The sequence below is a fragment of the Palaemon carinicauda genome, chromosome 24 (assembly GCF_036898095.1).
Source record: "Palaemon carinicauda isolate YSFRI2023 chromosome 24, ASM3689809v2, whole genome shotgun sequence".
Taxonomy (NCBI): domain Eukaryota; kingdom Metazoa; phylum Arthropoda; class Malacostraca; order Decapoda; family Palaemonidae; genus Palaemon; species Palaemon carinicauda.
Window position 1 is genome coordinate 82258685 of NC_090748.1, and position 21510 is coordinate 82280194.

General features: G+C 36.2%; 1 protein-coding gene across 3 annotated transcripts in view; it reads right to left on the reverse strand.

Moving 5' to 3' along the window:
• Positions 1-21510, reverse strand: part of cac (cacophony) — a 360232-nt gene that overhangs the window by 1743 nt on the left and 336979 nt on the right. For all 3 annotated transcript variants that reach the window (XM_068348246.1, XM_068348244.1, XM_068348245.1), the window contains exons 40-42: positions 12280-12446; positions 10245-10366; positions 1-4886 (exon numbers count right to left, since the gene is read on the reverse strand). The exon at positions 1-4886 is cut by the window's left edge and continues 1743 nt beyond it. In XM_068348246.1, the coding sequence (XP_068204347.1) occupies positions 4006-4886; positions 10245-10366; positions 12280-12446 (1170 nt within the window). In that variant the 3' untranslated portion in view covers positions 1-4005. The remainder of the gene's footprint in view (positions 4887-10244; positions 10367-12279; positions 12447-21510) is intronic.

The window sequence follows — 21510 nt, forward strand, 5'->3', positions numbered from 1 at the left end:
AGTCTTGGGCTAATTTAAACTTGATTAACCGACTGCCTATTATACTTTTTAAATACCAAAAGCTATGGTAATTAAACTGATCAAATGATTAATAATATCGGTCATTTGAAACTGTTCATGCACTAGAGGTAAGTGGCTATAAAGGTTTCTCATGCGAAAATTCTTGAAGATCTCTTAAATGCTTGATATCTAATTTTTGGTCATTTTTAAATAAAATGATATTTCGGTTTTCTTAGCTTAAACATATATCAAATTTTCAGAGCCTGCAATTTTTCACACTCAAAAGATGCCCAAGAATTGTCATATGATACTATTCACATGTACATTATTTTCAAGTAGAAAACAGCATATGGGGCTGCAGGCCACTATGCGGTTGCAGGCTGGACAGTGCTTGGACCGCACATGGACTGCGGAAGATGTGTGGTCGCACTGCAGTTATGGCCATTACAGGCATATAACTACAGGATACAAATGTACTGAAACTGTGAACTTTTAAAAGATTACCGCCATTTGTATGTGATATATATTGAATTTTTAGTTAGATCAATGGTTTATATTTCATATAATGTCTTTATACATATATATACTGTATATATATTCCTATGTATATATATATCAATCTCAATTGTAACTGGGATTTTCATTCAAGTTTTAAGGTGGAAATTTTAAACAATAGGTAATTACTGAAACATTAAGCAAGTATGAAAATGTTAGAGTTTTAGGGATAGATACAATGAAGTCTCTGTGCATTTCAGCTGAAGAATATAAATATTGGAACACTTTTACATTGGCATTTTGGGCAATAATAGATTCAATAATGAGATGAGATGAAGGTGAAAACTTTAATTTTGTTAATATGCTTCATACTGATGACATCTATTTGTAAATGACAGCCAAATCTTAATAGAGGATGAGCTGCATTTTGCAGAGCAAGACAATTTCTGTTATTGGCCTCTTTATGTTTGATTCAACTGAACCTTAAGAGATGGTTATGGAATCTAAATGGTTTCCATAGCAAATATGATCAAAAGAAATTACTCTTAACACAAGATAATGTTATGAGAAGCAATGACATACAGTCACATTGCCAAAATGTGTTCTTGATAGAGATACAAAATATTCTATGACACCCTACTGTATTCTGCAAATCTAAAAATCTATTTTTCACTGTTCTAGGGTAATAACCTTGGTCAACAGATGCATCACTATGCACTTACGGCTTACCTCTTACCATTCAAAAACTATAATTTTAGGGCAAAATACCACAGCTCCCATCTGTCACCTTACATTTCCCCCTCCCTTTTAGCAAAAAACAAACTGATAAAAAGTATATTGTCTACATGTAAATCTACTATATACTATGAAGTGGTTCCAAATGCAATTTAACAGAATCAAACATAAACAAAACAAAAACAGAATATATTTTGTCCTAAAGAATGCACCCAAATTTATTTCAGTCATAGAGATGTAAGTCAAGTTTCCACATTTGGTAGAATATCATAGTCTGGCACCAATTGTTTTAACAATTTTAGGAACTTATAGGAGCAATATTTTTTAATAGATTTTCAAAATGGAAACAAGAGAAATGTAGAACATTTATAAACCATAGCTCATAGCTGTTGCACATCTATAAACCCCAAATCAACATATAACTTTCACTGAAAATTCCATCTACAAGTTACACGCTAGTGAAAGACTGGGCATTCTACCTTATGTGACATTTGGCTGTCAAAATAACAATAAAAAGTACAGCAATTCAATAAAAAAAATACACTGTACTGAAAATACATTAAAAATTGATCCCAACTAAATACATTATTAAGACTGTACTGCATTTTCTAGGAATTTTACACAATTCAAAATCCTTACTAATTGAATACTAAGATTCAAACAATCTTCATCCTCAAACAGTATAATCATGGTAGCAGGATGGATACTGTGAAACACTACAGGAGGTGATACTACAATAATATACAAAAATGCACTTATGGATTTGCAGACAGAAGATGATTTGGATATTCACCATTACTATGTGAAGCTGCAGAGTGAAATGAGAGCAATTTTGTATCAATTAACCCTAATTTGATGTGTGAATTATACCCATACTTCCCTATAAATCCATATGGAACTTGTGAATTATAGCCTAGTTTTCAGAGTATGAAAAGCCAATTAAAATTTTCTTGATGTAGCGCAGATCATTTAATTTTGTAGATTAAGGCATATTAAATGCTTTATCATTTATATGCAGCTGAAAAGGCTCACCTCTGTTGGGGTCCATGGCTCAAACCCATATCAGATTACATAGCAATCATTTAATTATATACTGTGGGACTTCTTATACAAAATAAGGATCCCTGTACTGTACTTCATGAGGCATTTAAACAACTTCTGTTTAATCAGAAGTATGCTGAATAACCCAACCCATTAATTGGATGAGGGCGTACTCTCATCCAAAAAACACGTAAAATTAATCAGTTTTCACAGCTAGTTCATATTTGGTCTGACCCATGACGCCCAACTACTGCTCCTTTCAGCTTCTGAGCCATCAAAATTCCTGTAGATATTCAAATCATCTCAACCACTGCTCCTAGGTGCTATATTTGGCCCTCTCCCACCACAAGGGCCAATTCACATAAGGCAGGACGTTTCATACAAAAGGTCAAAATGGTAAGGTTGTTACTTTACTAAATGATAGCATACCCCTAACCAAGCTCATCTTTCCAGTATACTTGAAAAAACAGAATTGTCCTGCAACTGACATTAGTTCATTTTAACAAACCTTCTTTCAGTACGAATTCATGATGACCAATTTATTAATGTTCCATAGATACCTGGAATATTTTCACATATAACAATTGATAAGGTGATTTAATATTTCTGATGATAAAATTTCCCACTAATCAATAAACTTTAAAATAACAACTCTATCAAATCTCAACTGATCTATAATTCATAAATTTCTATTAAAATTTTTATAACATAAATGAATCTGAACTATATATAACAGATCATGTCACTTAATAGAAAACCAAATGAATTGATGATTTGGTGTACAATGGGGCAGGAAAGCAGGGAGGGGGTCACCACAGGCACACTGCCCCCCTCACCAATACTGGACATGCCTTCGATGTGGACATGAGATACAAAAGGCACCACAGTCCACTGAAGATTAAAACTATGAGTATAACAAGAGATAGTATTCTGGCAATTCTTATGTCTATCAATACCCTCATAATACAATTGCAAACAAAGATGCAGTTAATCTTTTCACTAATATGACTTTCCTATAGTAACATCTGAACTCTTGCAACTAGAAACAGCCAACAAATTGTATGTGTAAAAATAATATAATATCTATTTCATGCACCAAACGGTTGTAAGTATATCGCAAGGGTAACAATGGACTTAAGTATTTCCAAAATACAACCCAAGACCTGCACGGCTAGGAATGTGAAGGACAGCAATAAGAGATGCCCTACATGGCGCATCTTCCCATGCTTGAAATATACCAGCACAAGAGCTTTGGCAGGCAAATGCTTTTTCTTGTCGTGTGAGATAAGACAGGGAGAACCAAAGTCTCCATAGCAAATGTTAAATACTACTAACTGACTAGTTATCAAAACCAGAAGAAAAAGGTAACAAATTGGTACTCAAGACTACATCTAATGAACAATGACTAAACTGACAGACAAAGTGGAATGACATATCTCATTCTGATCCTTTTGATATTCATACAACTCTCACATCTGAGAGCTACAATAATGGTGATATTAAAATATCACAGATTTCAAAGAACATTTGTTTTATGTTTTAAATAAAGCACTTGTAGGGGATATGGTACAAAACAAACATGAAGAAAAGTCACAATACGCTTGTGACGACAATGCCTCCCCTGCCCAGGTCCTGTGCTCCTCTCTAATCCTAGGCACTGCTAGTCAGGGTGCCGTCGGCCCCACTGCCACCAGTCTGAGGGCAGTGGGGGCCCACGTCGCCCTGTGGGAACCACTAGCACCAATCATCCTCGTCACTGTCACTATGGCGTACACCTGGGGCCCCTCTACGAGGCGGCCCACCACTTGGTGGTCCGACAGGAGCTGGTAATCTTGGTACCGCTCGCTCCCGCCCTGGTTTGTACCCATTAGGCACTGCTGGTGAGGGCAGTTGACGGGTGCCCCGCCCGATGGCCACTGCTTGTTCAAAACTTAGTGGTTCCTCAGGTCGCCGTTCATATGGATATTGGTCTCTAATTGGTGCCATAGGGGGTCGGCGGAGTGCACCTGGGGGTAAAACTTTCCCTGGTGGGGGCACACGAGGTCTAGCACTCCCCTCTGTCACTGGTGGAGTCCTTCTTTCACGGAACACTGGTGGCATTTCTAATTTGGGCACATGTGTGGGCGAGGCATTTAGTTTAGGGAAATTGATGGGTTGTGATCTTGTTGGTGACTTGGCACCAGGAAGAGTGTGATGACCTGACCCTGGATGGCCAGTTGGAGGTTGAGATGAAGGTGGACCTAAATGAAGAGTTGATGGTTTGTTAGGAGTGGGGGGTAACCGTCGTCCTGCTCCACGACGCTGAGGTATGGTTGGATAACTTGAACCTGCACGCTGATGTGGGGAAGGACTGCGTGATCGACGATCTAGGGAAGCTGTGCCATAGTATTCTAATTTTCGACTTCGCTGACCATGAGTTCCCGTTAACCCGGTATGTGGGGATGGGCTGCGTGAACGTCCATTCAGCCTGGTTGTCATGTAATGACGATCTGGGCTGTTGGAGGCAGAACGAATATCTCTCTCCCACGGTCGGGGAGGGAAAGGATCACGACGTCGACTTGGACTTCGACCTCGCAATGGAGACATTATGCCATATTCATCACCGCGCAGTTTGCCTGGTAAAAGATAAGTAATAATAAGAATCCAACAACTTTTATTTTCTTTTTATGCTGAAATTTCAAATTTCTCCCTAATCCCAACTTAGAAATTTTATAAAAATTATATATAATTGAGTCTTAAATGTTTGACAGTTCCACATAAAAAGAAATAGCACATGGAACATTCGTTTTAAAAATTTTGTCTTAACTTTACATGCTTGAAACATAAAAGCACAATAGTATAACAATTAAATCCATGACTTAATGCACCACTTTACAAAACATGAACACAAAGAAGCATTTAAAGTAACTACTAGAAAGGAAATCAAACAAATAGAAACTAATTATCAAAAAACAATATGTAATATTTCCTAATCATAATAGAAAGAAAAATAGTGCCTTATTAGAAACCATATTACACTATATAAATTTGATAAACAGAAAATTGACTCATTACCCTATTTTAAAATAATAATGCTGAAAACATGCAGTTTGAAAAAACAGTCTTATTCCACATTCTCTATATCAATTTGATAACAAAGAAGCCTGAAGAAGAAAAGTTTCAAAATTTTAACTGATGAAAATAATTTAGATTCAGAAAAATGAATTCGTCCTATGAGTCATGACCAAGTACCTACTTCCGGTTTCTAACATTACGCGTATGAACACAGCAAAAGCATTAGAGAGAAAAATTATACATGGAATTCTACAGCATTTGTATTTCAAATCTATCATACAGTGCCTTCATTCTATTCGTGTTCAACCACTACTGCTATACTAATGTTGAACAGGAGTTCTGTACAAAACAGTTCACATGTGATTAAAGTAGGTCTTTATGCACAAGCGAATATATTGCTACACTTGGGTATTTCAAAGCTTATTATAATTACTACTGGTAGTAATAGTAGTGATAAAATACCAGTATATGAAAAAAACAAAAAAACTATTCATGAAAAAATTAACTAAAACTTTAAAACATATATCTAAAGTATAATATATAAAACTAGAATTATTTCAATGAACATAAAAAAAAATTAGATTATCATATATCCCATTCTTTCGTTTTGTCAAACAACATTTCCCTATTTTAGTGTAAATCTTACGAAGCATAATTAAACTTGTTCTACTTTAGATAAGAATATTGGAAAAAAAAACAGGAGTGTGTGATTTAATTCTGTATAATTCTTAAACCATGCTAAGAAATTAGACAGCAATGAAGATGCTCGTGAGTTGGGTTTGGAAAGCCAATTTGTTATAAGCTTAATTTATTCGAGATTTAAAGCTCATTCATCAGTATTAATCAGGCAAAATTGAAACTTAAAGGTTTATACAGTAATCGAGAAGTGTTTTAATTCTTTTATTTTTCCTTGTTTTGAGTATTGTTCTCCTGTCTGGCCTTCAGCTGTTGAATCTTTAATAAAGTCTCTAGTTTGTAAAATAAATAATAAGAGTTTAATATACCCTCTACTTTGTTAAGGAAAGCTATAGAACTTCAGGTATTTGTGTATAACACCAATAAGGCTATTATTCGATATACAACAGAACTCCGCGTTTAATGACCAATTCATCTGATGGCTGCTTTTCTGGAAGGCATCTCATCGTTAAACGAGGAGTACCTGTAGTTATATAATTTTAGAATACAAGCACATGATTCTGGAATATCTTTTGTAAGCAGAAAATTAAAACTTTAATTTACCTAATCAGATTGTAACTTAATTCTAGAAACTGTAAGAGGACTAATGGCCAATCAGGGATTGCTGATAATAGCAGCTGTACTAGGCTTTATTTATAGTTGATGGTTATAGGTAGTAGGTTGGCCAGGGCACCAGCCACCCGTTGAAATACTACCGCTAGAGAGTTATGGAGTCTTTTGACTGGCCAGACAGTACTACATTGGATCATTCTCTCTGGTTACGGTTCACTTTCCCTTCGCCAACACATACACCGAATACTCTGGCATATTCTTTACAGATACTCCTTTATCTTCATACACCTGACAACACTTGAGATTACCAAACAATTCTTCTCCACCCAAGGGGTTAACTACTGCACTGTAATTGTTCAGTGGCTACTCTCCTCTTGTTAAGGGTAGAAGAGACTCATTAGCTATGGTAAGCAACTCTTCTAGGAGAAGGACACTCCAAAATCAAACCATTGTTCTCTAGTCTTGGGTAGTGCCATAGCCTCTGTACCATGGTCTTCCATTATCTTGGGTTAGAGTTTCTTGCTTGAGGGTACACTCGGCAAACTATTCTATCTAATTTTTCTTCCTCTTGTCTCAATAAAGTTTTTATAGTTTATATAGGAGATATTTGTTTTAATGTTACTTTTAAAATATTTATTTTTTCCTTCTTTCCTTTCCTCACTGGGCTATTTTCCCTGTTGGAGCCCCTGGGCTTATAGCATTCTGCTTTTCTAACTAGGGTTCTAGCTTAGCAATTGATAATAATAATAATAATAATAATAATAATAATAATAATAATAATAATAATAATAATAATAATTACAGGTTCTTATGTTACCACTAAAAGAAGGCACAAAGTTATCTGTATCTGTGTCTCACCTGGACAGAAATAACAACTGACCGAATTTAAAAAATCAAGTTATTACTAGGACTCAAACTACTATTGAGAGTAAAGACTATTTTGGAAAAATATCTTGATCAATGTTTTTTTCAAGGACCCCAAGTCAACCTACTGGAGAGAATCATAGCAATAACACTTTCCAAGTATTTAATTAAGGGATTTTGACGAAGGAAAAATCTATTTCTGGGGAGAGACCTGTGACGCCCGGTGAAAAGGGTCCTTCTTACACTTTTCTAATATAAATCTTCCAAATATACTAGAGAAAGATAAAGCATGGAATGCAGAGGTTATAACCCTCGCGCGAACACCTTGTTGGTGTCGTGTATTTATCAAGGGCGTGTGGAAACCACTATTCACAGGCTGTCTTCCATTTAGATAATCCCTTCATCAAAATCAGTCATGCAAAGCACAATCAAGACAATTGCATTTCATATAAGCGTACTTACTATCTATGAAACATAAGCAGAATAATCAACACTGACCTTACTTTTCGCACAATTGACGACACACATATTGGAGGGCTTTGGGATATTTTCCAGGTTAATGCAAGTAATTACTGTAAACCTCTATGGACCGGAATAAGGTAATTTTCTTTCATCATTGATGGATACAATGACTGCATTAACTTTTCCCGTGGCACTCTCTTTTCAATGTTCAGAGATATGATGTCACATTTGAAACATTTTTACTAGATTGAAAACTCACATCTTGCAAGTACTCACATCTTTTACACATGAAAACACAACATTGGACATATATAAAAAAGGAAAAACATCAAGTTTAACAGAGGCATGCTAATATTAATTAATTTATTAAGAATATTTGAAAAATCATATGAATGTATCTACATATATGCAGTATAAAGATTTTAAAATCTGGTTATACATTCAATGGTATATGCAATGTATTGCTTTAAAATCTAATTGTATGATTTTCATGCATCACTATTGTAACCTGTTTCTGTATGAATTACAGTAGATCTGTATCTTTTTCATTTTCATATCTTGCAATACAGCATTATATTAACTTTCAGTAAGCGATATAAGCTTATAATGACAACAGATAGAATTTAAGGTAATAAGTAATATTACAGGAACAATACATAAAATATCAGAGCAGGCTCCTTGAAACAGACACAAAAACTATCATATCTCTGAACACATCAATGCCTTACTATCTGACAGTTTACATTAATTAACAGAATTTACTCTGTCCTTTACAAGAAGACAAAACATTATACTAGTTGGAAGTTTATTGTACGGTAAAGTAATAAATAAAATGAAAGCAATCAGATATACAGTATATTTATATTGTAATTTTCTCTTATTTTCAATTATTCTAAAAAGAAAAAAAAAAAAAGAAAAAAAAAAAAAGTTCCCTGAAAGGGTTTGGTTATGTATAATTGCAGAGAAGGCTCATTCTTGAGAATGATTTCAGCTCAAGATTTATAAAATATCTAAGGAAAATTACTTTAAAAAAAGTTTGTCTTCTTATAAGGAAACAAAATTTGAATGCAGCTTGAAAAAGTACTGGATATGTTCTACTTGCATTGAATATTGCATTGAATCAGGTTAAAATAAATATCAGAGTATTAATTCATTACCGTTCACAAATACCAAAACCAATTAAGAAAATTATTTACGCTACAGTGATATATTGAAAGGCATACATATCTAAATGGTCTTATTCGTATGAACGCCCTTATAACTACATCTATTTACATATACTGTACTGTTTCCAATTAACCTTTAACTTTGCTTTAAAACAATAGTGTCAATAATTTCTAGAATGAAAGTATCACCTTTCAAAGATAAAGTTTACGCAAAATAAATGTTGAAAGGAAAATATCAAGAATTGGCATCTATCAGCCTTTTCTTATAACGAGTGAAAAGACTACGGCTTCCGAACAAAACACATTCGGTGATATGGTTTCAAGAAAAATTAAAATACATTTTCTAATATGGGAATGTGTAATTTTCCAGTTACGAGAATTATAAAACGCACTTTTAGTGATTAAAAGATGTATGAAATTATTCCAAATAATCCATGAGAAGTTTAAGGATTTCATTTGAGCTCAGTAATAATTTGCTACATATGAAGTGAAATATATTTTATATTTTTATGTCTGTTGGGAGTTATAATCATGTTTCATATAAATAAATTAGCCACTGCCACTTGCAAACCTTGTTCTGTATCACATATACAGTATATTGTAACACAGGCCTCAGTAACGTATGTTGGGAGTTGAACAGCTTGTTTCATCATAATAGTAAAAGAAAAGGTAAAAACTTATTACTTCCCAAAATTGTGTTGGTGAAATTGTGTTTCAGTATAGCTTGTATTTGTCTCTTCTATAGAGGACATCACCTTGTGTGTTGAAAGATATGAGACATGCCACAAATTAAGATAACTGAAGAAACTAATGTAATACAGTAGTGGGGAATATCAAGACAAATAACAAAATAGGCATAGAAAATAGTACTTGATTAATTTTTACTTGGTTGGCCTTCATTTATAAACTCCTATCTTTACTGTACACAAATATCTTAGATTTTATACATAATTCACAAAAGATTTTTAGGGGGCACAATTAAATATACTGTGTAAGAAAATTATACCGAATGTGTGCAATCAACAAAATTTCTAAATCTCCAGAATTTTTAACACTTTTCTTCAATGCTAACTCAAATATCCAATAAACATCTTTTACAGCTGCATTCAAACTCAACAGTTACATACCTGATTGACAAATGAACAGAGGGTTGCTGCCTGGCTGCCCAAATATACATACCTAGTAGCCTACCTCGTTTGTGTGTGTGTTCATATTTGACAAGGTCCACTACATCACTGACAGCATCACTGAAGCCAATATCATGAGGGTGCTGTCCACCTCGTCTCGGTGATGGGCTCCGCCTGATTGAAGTTGGAGACAGTATGCGTCTGAGGTAAGTACAATCGACTTTCAATAGCATTACAGGGGTCTTATCAATGAAGAATATGAGAAAATTTTGAAGTCCATTCTGCATCCAAGTTGCAGTGCCTAGATTATTTAGATGCGTTTTTTAACACTTGACAACTTTGTAGACCATTCTGCATCAATGTTGCAGTGCATGAGGTTATTGTAATACTTTTTTATAACACTTGATTCACAGATGGGATAGTTAATTTGATGTCATTGTTGGTTCTATAAACCTACAATGGATAATTCTGTAATGAAACTAAATTTCTAAACATGTGCAAAATTAATATTGGTGAATTCAGATTCTGATAGTATACCAAAATTGCATTGCTTCTGGCTATTAAGAGACTGAGGCTATTATGGGACAAAAACTAAACTAATCATTATTTTTTGCAAGCAAGAGATATTTCGAATCAATGTATATTTGTCAATTTTACTAAGTACACAAACTTCTACATAGAAGACATATCACTTCATTGTCCTTGCCAAGAAGTCTAGGTGATGTAAAACATCACCATTTATTCAGTGGTTGTATGCATTTACTTTAATATTAAAAGTGCTACTACTATATGTGTAATTTGCACTTAATACAATGTATCTAATTTAAATGTCCTTTAAATGAGTTTAATGGACACTACATTATATCAACTTTCTGCTAGATATTGCCTAGTTATCTTGCTCCAATCTCACTGAATGTGAGATTAGAGCAAGATTTTCAATATTAACATCAAAGATTAAATTTTAATCATCAACTGATATGTTTTGAAATACCTAACTAGTCTTTACTGTAGTATAATATACAGAACCTCTCAATCAAGAAATCCAATGTTTGTTTCCTTCATGAGTCTTCATTTGGTACTCATGTCCTTTACATGAATATGTAAATATTACTTGGTTCCATGATCAGTTTAATAGTGTGTACCTACAATCTCCTTTTACAGATTAAAAATAATTGTAAGAATTTAGCGCATGATTTGGTACTCTACCAGTCTATCCAATTAATGACATCCTTGTTAAAGTTTAAAAAATATTCAATAGGGCATGGCAGAACATTGTTGATTCAAGTAATTGCTAATCCTCACTTCATTCGAAGACATGAAATGACGTAATTAAATACAGAAAAGAACTTTTCTAAGGAATAGCTACCTACAATGTATCTACTTGAAAATATTTTATCTCATTTATATAATCTTTTTAAATGGAAAATAGAAAGATATAAAAAAAAAAAAATTCTGATAGTGAATAACACACTAAGCAGGCATCTTATTTGCTAATCTTCAATTGAAACAATACATGTTTTATTCAATGTACAAATATTTGAGTTATTGTTGATGTGTAAACTTATATCACACATCTTTCAGTTTACAGACTAGAAAACTATGAAATTTAAGATTATATCCTTAATGGATGACAATCTATTAAAAAAGAAATCTGTGATTAACCTAAGTAATAAAGGTAATAAAAGATTACATAATAAAACTTATCAATAACAACACATTTAAATCAGTCTCAAGTTGGTTACTTCTAGAAATCATAAAGATTTGAATGAATGAATAAGTGTACATTTTTCAGAATCATAATGAAAAAATAAACACCATTAAGTGAAAGCTGGAAAAGATCTTACTTTAACGTATCCTACATATCACCTGAATGGCCAAGTCTGATGACAAAGATTAGAGTTCTCTTGCTTGAGGGTGCACTTAGACACGCTATCTGTTTCTTTGTTTGTTTTCCTCATTGGGCTATTTTCCCTGTTGGAGCCCTTGGGCTTATAACATCCTACTTTTTCAACTTGGTTTGTAGCTTAGCTATTAATAATAATAATAATAATAATAATAATAATAAAAATAATAATAATAATAATAACCTGTGTGGTGGTGTTGGTGACTGGAAGCCTCTCGAGGGTGAAGGAGATCTCGATCTATATCGATTGATGGGATATTCATCTGGTCTTAGGTGGCACCCTCCCTCGTCAGAGGCGAGTGACCCTCGTCTAGATGCCCGTTGTACTACCTCTGCCAATTCCAGCCCCACCTTCAGAGAAGAGTCAAATTAGCAACTGTATTATTTACTTCCACTTTAGTCACTACCAACATCGGGTTTCTTGGGGGCGAGTGCACGTAGCCTTACTACACAATACAAAAAGATACATCCAAATCTTCAAGTTAAAAGTCTATAAAGATGCTCTCCATCATTTGAAAATGTTCTACATTAATCACAGTTACCTGATCAACACAGATATCCTTTTCTAATTAGTAATGTATAAAACTTAGTTTGAATAAAGCAGACAAGATTTTAATTAAAACCTATATTTCATGATTTGTAAATATATTAATATGACCACCTTGAGTTCAAGAAAATGAAAAAGAACCTTTTATAAGGCATTAATAAAATTAAATAATCTTGCATCAAACACTTGAGTACTCTTAGATTAACCTAATAGGAAAGAAATGACTGGTATGATTTTCTATAAACTAATCAATACGGAAGGCAAATGACTATGGAAAATAAAATGCTATGAAGCATTTCTTTATAAATTTCCTGACTCAGCTAATTTTGCAGGATGGGTGTAAATCCTTAAAATCTATAACTTTATTTAAATGAAACTATGAAATGGTTTTAGTGCAAAATAATTTTGAAGATGATGCAAAATAAAGAGACAAATCAGATATAAAAGCAAAATATAATTAGTTAAATAAAAATGAAAACAACTTCCTCTGAGAATGTGTTCCCCATTTTAATTTTGAATCATATGGTTGATGTTGTATAATCTAACCCCCTGGAATTTGTTTTTACTTCTAGACTGAAAATTTCCGTTTAGATATTAAGTAATGACATCATCTTAAATATGAATTTTAACAGACAATATAAAACTATAATTCATACTTTTTAAACATCTATTTATTCATATTCAAATAGAAAATTATAATTAGATGTATTCACAATAATCATGACAGAGAAATTGAACATCAAAACAACATCAATCATACAATAACCAAAACTAAGATCTATTTTTAAAAGGGATGTTGTATATACATTTTGTTCAACATCAGGTGGGCACTGAGAAAATTATTTATGGAAACAAATCTGAGAGAGAGGAAGACGACATTTTGTCTGTAGTTGAGAGAAAACAATCTTGCTCTTTCAGGACGATGAAATAGAAAATCAGAGAGAGGATGTTAATCAAATAAGGAAATTATACAATTAAGAGGAGATAGACATAATTACACATTTTGATACAACCATAGAACAAAACTAACAGTAAATTATAAAGGACAAGATTTGTCACTTTATAAACAACATACATATTGAATAGCTATGGATGGAGATACCAGTGGATGAAAATGTGAACAACAGATGACATCTGTAAAGGCTATAACATATATAAGACTTGAGAAGCTTATACAGGCTTTGGTGGCATACACACAATACAAAACACAATGTAAACAACTTTCAAAAATGTATTACACAAAACACTCAACGTAGGTCTGTATGAAATATTTTGTCCATTATCACCTTGAAGTAATGATTCATGACTTGTTGACAGTATTCACATACAAGATTCATTGTGTGGTTTAAGAAGATGAAGAAGAATGTGAAAGTAAAGCTGTACCAAAAAGACTGTAGATAGTGTGTTTATGAGAGGTCAAGTACATTTCACACTTAATAGTGGATATAAAAGATACATTTATTAACCAACATTGCTTTGTCATTTTGTCAAGACATGAATACAGAAACAATTCAAGAATGTTTCCTTTGGGATAACTAGCTATGCTTGTACTTAGTTTATACCAAATATCCCCTTCATGCATAAGCTAGTATTTTCTTCCTTTCTTTATCATTAACAAAATGGAAGAGGCATTTGTAACGGTGATGGAAATCATAGTCCATGTCGACATTCCCTAAGTAGTTTTATGCAGTTTCTTCCACACTCCAAGAACAAAAGCTTGCATCCAGGATATTAATGTATAACAGAAAATATAACCTAGTATTACAAACAATTTTTGTCAGACATGTGAAGTAAACTAGCAAATTGAACTAAAAACATTAACAAAAGTTGTAAATCCGAACAATGCTCACGTGAAAAGAGTAAGCTAAATTTTCCAGGTAGATAAATGACTTATGAAATACTATGGCAGATATAAAAGATTCAATTAAATGTTTTTTAAAATAAAGGAAAATCTTGGCACTAATGTAACTTATAAAACCAGTGTCACATATAGAACAAATACGCAACTATAAAAAAAATTGAATGGAACAATTTACTAATAGCTTCAATCAACAGAGGATACTGAATAGATCAACCAGAATCTACCAGTAATAGTTCAACAATAAAAATGTTCCTTGCAAGGTAGGTTATAATATTCAAAATAAGCAAAACAGCTCATAGCCTCTTGACTATTGGGAGATAAATTAAAATAAGAAAAAAGAGAGAAGAATTATAAGGATTAAGGATTTCTTACACTTATCATTGGGGAAACCTTCCTCTTATGTAGTAGGAAATTAAAACCTGCTTCAATACAGAAAACCAGTTCCTTTATTTTAAGATGGAGGATGGGACAGCTGGCACTTGACAGAATCAGGTCACATAGAAGTATATGATGGTAAACAGCCTTTTGTAAAGCTCAAAATGTTAACATAGTATTGAACCCATTCATTGGTCAGAAGTTTACTTAAAGTTGGATTCCATTTCACCATAAAAATCATGAATCCTTTGTTTCGAATTACCAGAAATCAAAGATAAAGAGCAATTCATTCCTATAACAAAGATAAGAGAAAAATCAATCTAATGTCTTGGAAATGCAGTTTAGCTCGAGTGAGCAAGAAATTAATTTATTACACATGAAACACTGAAGAAATAATGAAAAAATACGAGGGCAAATTTTCCTGGATGGTCTGATCTACAAATAAAAATAAGCATGAAAATGATAACCATTTGGCTTCAAACATGCTAATTGAAGTGATTTCATTTAATGGAGTTTTCTGGGTCGACCTGTGACGGTCGGTGTAAAAGTCCTTCTTTACACTTTTTCTGATATAAATCTTCCAAATATACCAGAGAAAGATAAAAGCATGGAATGCAGAGGTTACTACCCTCGCGCGAGCACCTCGTGAGTGTCGTGTATACATCAGGGGCGTGTGAAAACCACTATTCACAGGCTGTCTTCCATTTTAGATAACTCCTTCATCAAAGGGAAGGGCCGTAACAAAGACCCCAGAAACCACACTTGGACCACGCCACCGTCACCCACACGAGCGCCCTCTAGGTCATCCTTCTGTTTTGGACTTGCCCGCAAAGTCGTAATTCTTTTTGTGCTTTCGGTGTTTTCAAGTGTTTGTCGTTAATTCATCATGACTGACGCTGCTACTTCACCTTTACCAATGTTAAGTACCATAGTTTGTTTTGACAGTTTTTTTTTCAGTACCGGGCATTTGTTCTCTTTCCAGTAATGTGGATTTTAATTTTGGAAGCGGCTTGGCCTTCCTCGGTGACGGCAGCCATTTTGGCCTTGTTCGCTTCGATAGTTTTTCAAGTTGATATTGCCCATCTGGTACTCTGTCATCTAGGTTATATCACTTACGATTTATGACCATTTTTATTATTATTATTTTATTATTGTTTTTACTATGGTATTTTTTTGCTAGCAAGTCCAATTTGGACGAACGAAGAATAACGTTCTTGCCTTGGTTATAGTTTACGCACACGCCTCGGGAAGGTGCTCGTTTTAGACTATATCTTTATATTTATTTGTTACGTTGTCGTTATTCTTCGTTCTTGGTTATTACAATTTTATCAATATTCTTATCATATTATTGTGTGATTTTGGTTCTTTATAATATAACCATGAGAGCGTGAGCATGGTGTGCTCGTTTTCTGTTACTACAGTTACGAGTTACCCTTTCTCTCGTTTTCTTTCTTAAGCTCGAGTAAGGAGAGGTGGATTTCCCGTTCTCCGTTTTATATGATCACGAGTTATTCCTGCCTCCGCTTCATCTCCGGGTTTATGATATTACGTTTGATGGTATTTACGGGGCCTTATCTTCCTAATGAGCGCATGAGAGCCATGCTTTTCCCTAGGGCATCTGCGGATGCCGTAATCCCTCAGCCTCGTCCTGAGATCCCAAGCACCCAGCTGTCGGTGGATTCGGACGTCTCGGATGCAATGAAGGACATCCACATAGAGGATGATCGGATATCGGAGGTGTCAGAAGGCACCGAGAAGGACCTTTTGGCCGATTGTCAAGAAGAGGAGTCTACGGTGGCTCCTGAGTTGGAAGAGGAGAATGTGGCATCCCTCTCCGTGTCGTCGACTCCTGCCCCAGAACCGGTACCTTCTACATCGTCCACTCCTCTACCTACAAAGTCGGACGATGCCATGGCCGCCATACAGGCTATGATGGCGATCTTTGACAAGAATAACAAGCAGAGGGATACGGAGTTCAAGAAGGAGCTTCTCCGCCTGACGCTTCAATGGGGGTCTCAGAAGAGACTCAATGTCAAGGATCTTCCCTCCTGCTCAGAGATCAACCCATGGAAGCATGCCAAGTACATGCCTATCACCAACGGCAAGATAGTTATCTCGGACAAGCTGGGCGCCATCCCCATTGAAGATGTGGAATTCTGGCCAAACTTCGAGTCCTACCCGGACTGCTTTGTTCGTCTCAGGACGGAACCTGCTTCCAAAGAAGAAACGAAGCCTAAGGAGGTCATAGTTTTTGACCACTCCAAGGCTCAGGCGCCGTTCGCCGGCTGCCTGAAGGACAGGGGCTACATCAACTCCAAGGTGCCGGCCCTAAGCAAGAAGCACCCATCCTTTCTTGCGCCCAATACCATGGTTTTTCCCTTCACGGAAAAATCCTTCAAGGCAGTACTGAAGGAAGTGGAAGCGGGGAAACCTTGCCCTACCCTCGAGGAATGTAGGCCCCTCTCCCTAGCTCTGCCACCTGATGACAAGGCCTGGAAGGACATCCAGTTGACCTTTTCAGTCAGGTAGTTGGAGGCTGACATCGCTGGATGCCAGTTCAACGAGAACCTCCCCAAGTTATCCGAGTTTCTCCTCCGTAGAGAACAGGATACGAAGGAGAGACTGGCTGCTTCTCTCTCCCTCCAGGTGTCCATGGAGACAATGACCGGGGAACAGAAGACCCCGGACATGTTCATGGTCCTAGCCAAGATTCACTTGGCAACCCTGACAAAAGATTTTTACAGCTTTGTCAGGGCACGACGGGCGTGCAGGGAGTTCATGTTCGCGTCTGCGACCATCAAGCACGAACAACATATGGGGAAAGGATCTCTTCCCCTCTGACTTGGTCAAGGAGATCGTCGATAAGGCCGCCACGGAGAATAGAAACCTTCTCCAAAAGTGGGGTATGTCAGCGAAGAGGAAGTCTTCTCCAGATGAGGGTCCCCAACCTAAGAAGACATCCAAAAGACCAAGGCTGCCGTCTTGCCTGGCAAAACACCAACTTCCCGTGACTGCAACGCCACAGCTAGTGGCGCAAGCCCAACCCACCTTCCAACTGGTACCCCCAGCAGGTGGTGACTCAGTCACCAGCCTTTACTCCCGCTTACGAGAGGCAAACTACTACCTTTCGTGCCAGAGGCAGAGGCTAAGGGAGAGACTCCTCTAGACGTCCCTCCAGAGGGAGAGGAGGTAGGGGGGCAAGCGGTCGAGGAGGCAAGTCCTCCGGAAATAAGAAGCAATGACTTGCTTCCGGTAGGAGGAAGACTCCATCTCTTCCGGGATCGTTGGACCTTCGATCCCTGGGCCCACAGCATTGTCAAAAACGGACTAGGCTGGAGCTGGAGGACAGTACCACCAGCATTTCCCCAATTCTTCCAACACTCCACCCCCGTTCTGGAAGAATACGTCCGAGAACTCTTGAACAAAAGGGGGATCAAGAGAGCAAAGTCCATCAAGTTTAAGGGAAGGCTGTTCTGTGTTCCCAAGAAAGACTCCGACAAACTCAGAGTCATCCTGGACTTGTCCCCTCTCAACAAGTTCATCGAGAACAACTAGTTCAAGATGCAAACCCTTCAGCACATAAGGGCCCTATTGCCCAGAAAGGCATACACAGTCTCCATAGACATGGCGGACGCCTGTTGGCACATCCCGATGAATCGCCAGATCTCCTCCTACCTATGATTCAGGCTTCAAAAAAGAAAGTATATTTTCAGAGCCATGCCCTTCGGGCTGAACATAGCCCCAAGGGTCTTCACGAAACTTGCAGAGACTATCGTTCAATAACTACGCCTACAAGGCGTCCAGGTAATGGTCTACCTGGACGATTGGCTGGTGTGGGCAGCATCGGAAACGGAATGCCTGCAAGCATCCAAGAAAGTGATCCAATTCCTGGAACATCTAGGATTCAAGATCAACACCAAAAAGTCTCGACTATCTCCAGCTCAGAAGTTCCAATGGCTAGGCATACATTGGGACCTACAGTCACATTGTCTTTCCATTCCGTTAAAGAAGAGGAGGGAAATAGCAAGGTCTGTCAAGAGACTCCTCAAATCCAAATGGATTTCAAGACGACAACAGGAGCATGTGCTCGGCTCCCTCCAGGGCTGGTTGCTCAAGTCAACTTTCCTTCCTCACCACATCCCTCCATATCATATGCTGATGCCTGAGGCTCCTCGTCCCCATCACTGTTATGGTCTTAGCTCTCTTAATTGGTTCCACCTCCTCCTTTCTTAATACAATCCCTTTGTAAAGCATATGGGCAAATCCTTTTGTGGTGCTCATGCCTCCACTACAATGCATCTTAATATTTTATAATACAGTAAATGGCTTGATAATCTTCCTTGATATCCATTTCTTTTAATTTTGAAAAGGAGAGGTCCTTCATTAATCTAGATGACTAGATAAAATATGAGGAGTTGTACTTTCAAATGATCTTGTTCAGGCAATCAGTCATATGCGAGGATGATGCTTCATTACGGGTGTTTGTAGTTACAGTTTGGAATGCTTGTATCTTTGAGATGAATGCACCTCCTTCCTGATAAAGGCATGGTGTAATCTCTCCTTATGCTATTTAGGGTCACCTTCAAGAATATTACGAGGTACTGCTCCTAATATCTCTTGCCCGAGTTCTAAACAACTACCTAAAATACATTTCTCATTGTTCCACATCTTTCAAAGTTTGAGAGTTTGTATAATACATTAATTCTCTACTGGGTTACAGATGTTCCAGCTGGTTAGTAAGTGTTGATAGAGTTACCACATTATGTAGATGAGGTAAATGGTAAAAGAATATATTTCTGCCATTGGATTATAACACCAACACTACCTCCCTAGTGGTAAAAGTGAGCTCACAATTACAGAGAATACCCATTCACTTGTAAGAAAAATACTAACTCTTGCCACAGTTTTCCTAGTTGGATGCACCATCAACTTTCCTTATGTAATATCACTTATAAAGATGATGGTCCCTTGTGGACAGCTTTTGAACAACAAAGCCAATTTTAAGATCTGTAAAAGCGAGTTAAAGTGTAGACTAATTTACCGATAGTCTCGATCCCTGACCTGCCTTTCTAGAAGAAATATATGTGCATGTTGAATTATTCTCTTCATTACTAAAAGATACTAACAGCTGCATAATGCTTATTAGCAGTTGAATTGATACGATTGTTGAACCTATGTACTCCGACGCCATTGCTAGCAGGACTCGAAGCACTCAGGCTTCCTCTAACCAAATGCTAAAATATAAGTCCCCAAAGGGAGCTAAAAGAAATTAGCAAAAACAGAAGACAAAGAGAGGTAGGTACTCAACTCTGACGAAGAAGAGGAAGCCATAACACAAATCAAACCTTTTAAAAAGGTGAAAAGAGCGCCCACAAAAACCAACCGCACTGTAGCCACCAGCTGCGTACAAAGGAATGGTGAAGCGGGGTCGTATAGGAGCACCGGAAGGTGATAGGATATGTAATGGCTCCTTACTTATCCTACCCCTAAGAGGATTAGACTAGGAAAGATCTGTTTGGGGTGCAGATATCTATGGTTATCTTAGGATACGTCCCTGATTATACACGATATCTTCGGATAGTCGTTTCCGGGGGTTGGAACCCTGTGATACCTGACGGTAATTCTCTTGTAATATAAATCGCAAAAATATTACACTGTAGAAAGTTGCCAGAAGGAACTTCCATCAGGACGACATGCCTCGAGTCCAAAAACATGGCGCAAAATAGAATAACCATATATAATTGTATAATACACATAATTAGATATAAATAAAAAGAAACTGAATGTGATGATGTCTTGTTAAATTACCACAAAACTTCAACCCAATGTCTATCACTAACTAATTTCTATGAAAAGGCAGTCATTAAGAGGCATATGTAAAAAAAATCTCGAGAGAGAGAGAATTATCATGATTTTACAATCATATGATCCCCAAGACCTAAACATGACAAATCTGACACATTGATCTTCAGTTCAGTGACTCCTGGTAATATCGAAGCAAATTAATGAACTTAGGGGCCAGGTCCCTACTAACGTAGAGAGGGCTTCAATCCCCGGGACTTTCCACCTACCCTGAGCCAGGTCTCTCTAGCCTAACTTTAACCAACTAAACTAAGGGCACATAATCTTTATCTGGTCAAGGGAATCCTGGACTTATAACATAATATAATGATTCCTCATCAACATTATGTAATTTCCCATATTTTTTTTTTTTTTCACCAGAGTGAATTGATGAGTATGTCTGCAACTTTCCTAGACTTCATTTGCCAAAAGACATAGCTGTGAGCAACCTTAACACAGATAAAGTAAGACATCTATATTTAGAGAGCTCAGGTTTATATAATTGAGTCTCATAATTACAGACACAACAGACTTCTTCCTACCATGAGAAAACAACTGATACTATCACATTCAAAAATATGTGAAAGCATATTCATATCCCTAAAATCCTAACACATTTAACTGAAACTGGAAAAGATCCTAAACTACACAAAGCAAAGTACTGAAACAAACCTAGATATATTTTTGAAAACCCTTGCACACTGGTATACTAACACTTGAAATATAGCATAAAAGTAAAAGAAAATAAAAAATACTGAAGGACCTTTTCTTAACTTGCATACTCGTATAAC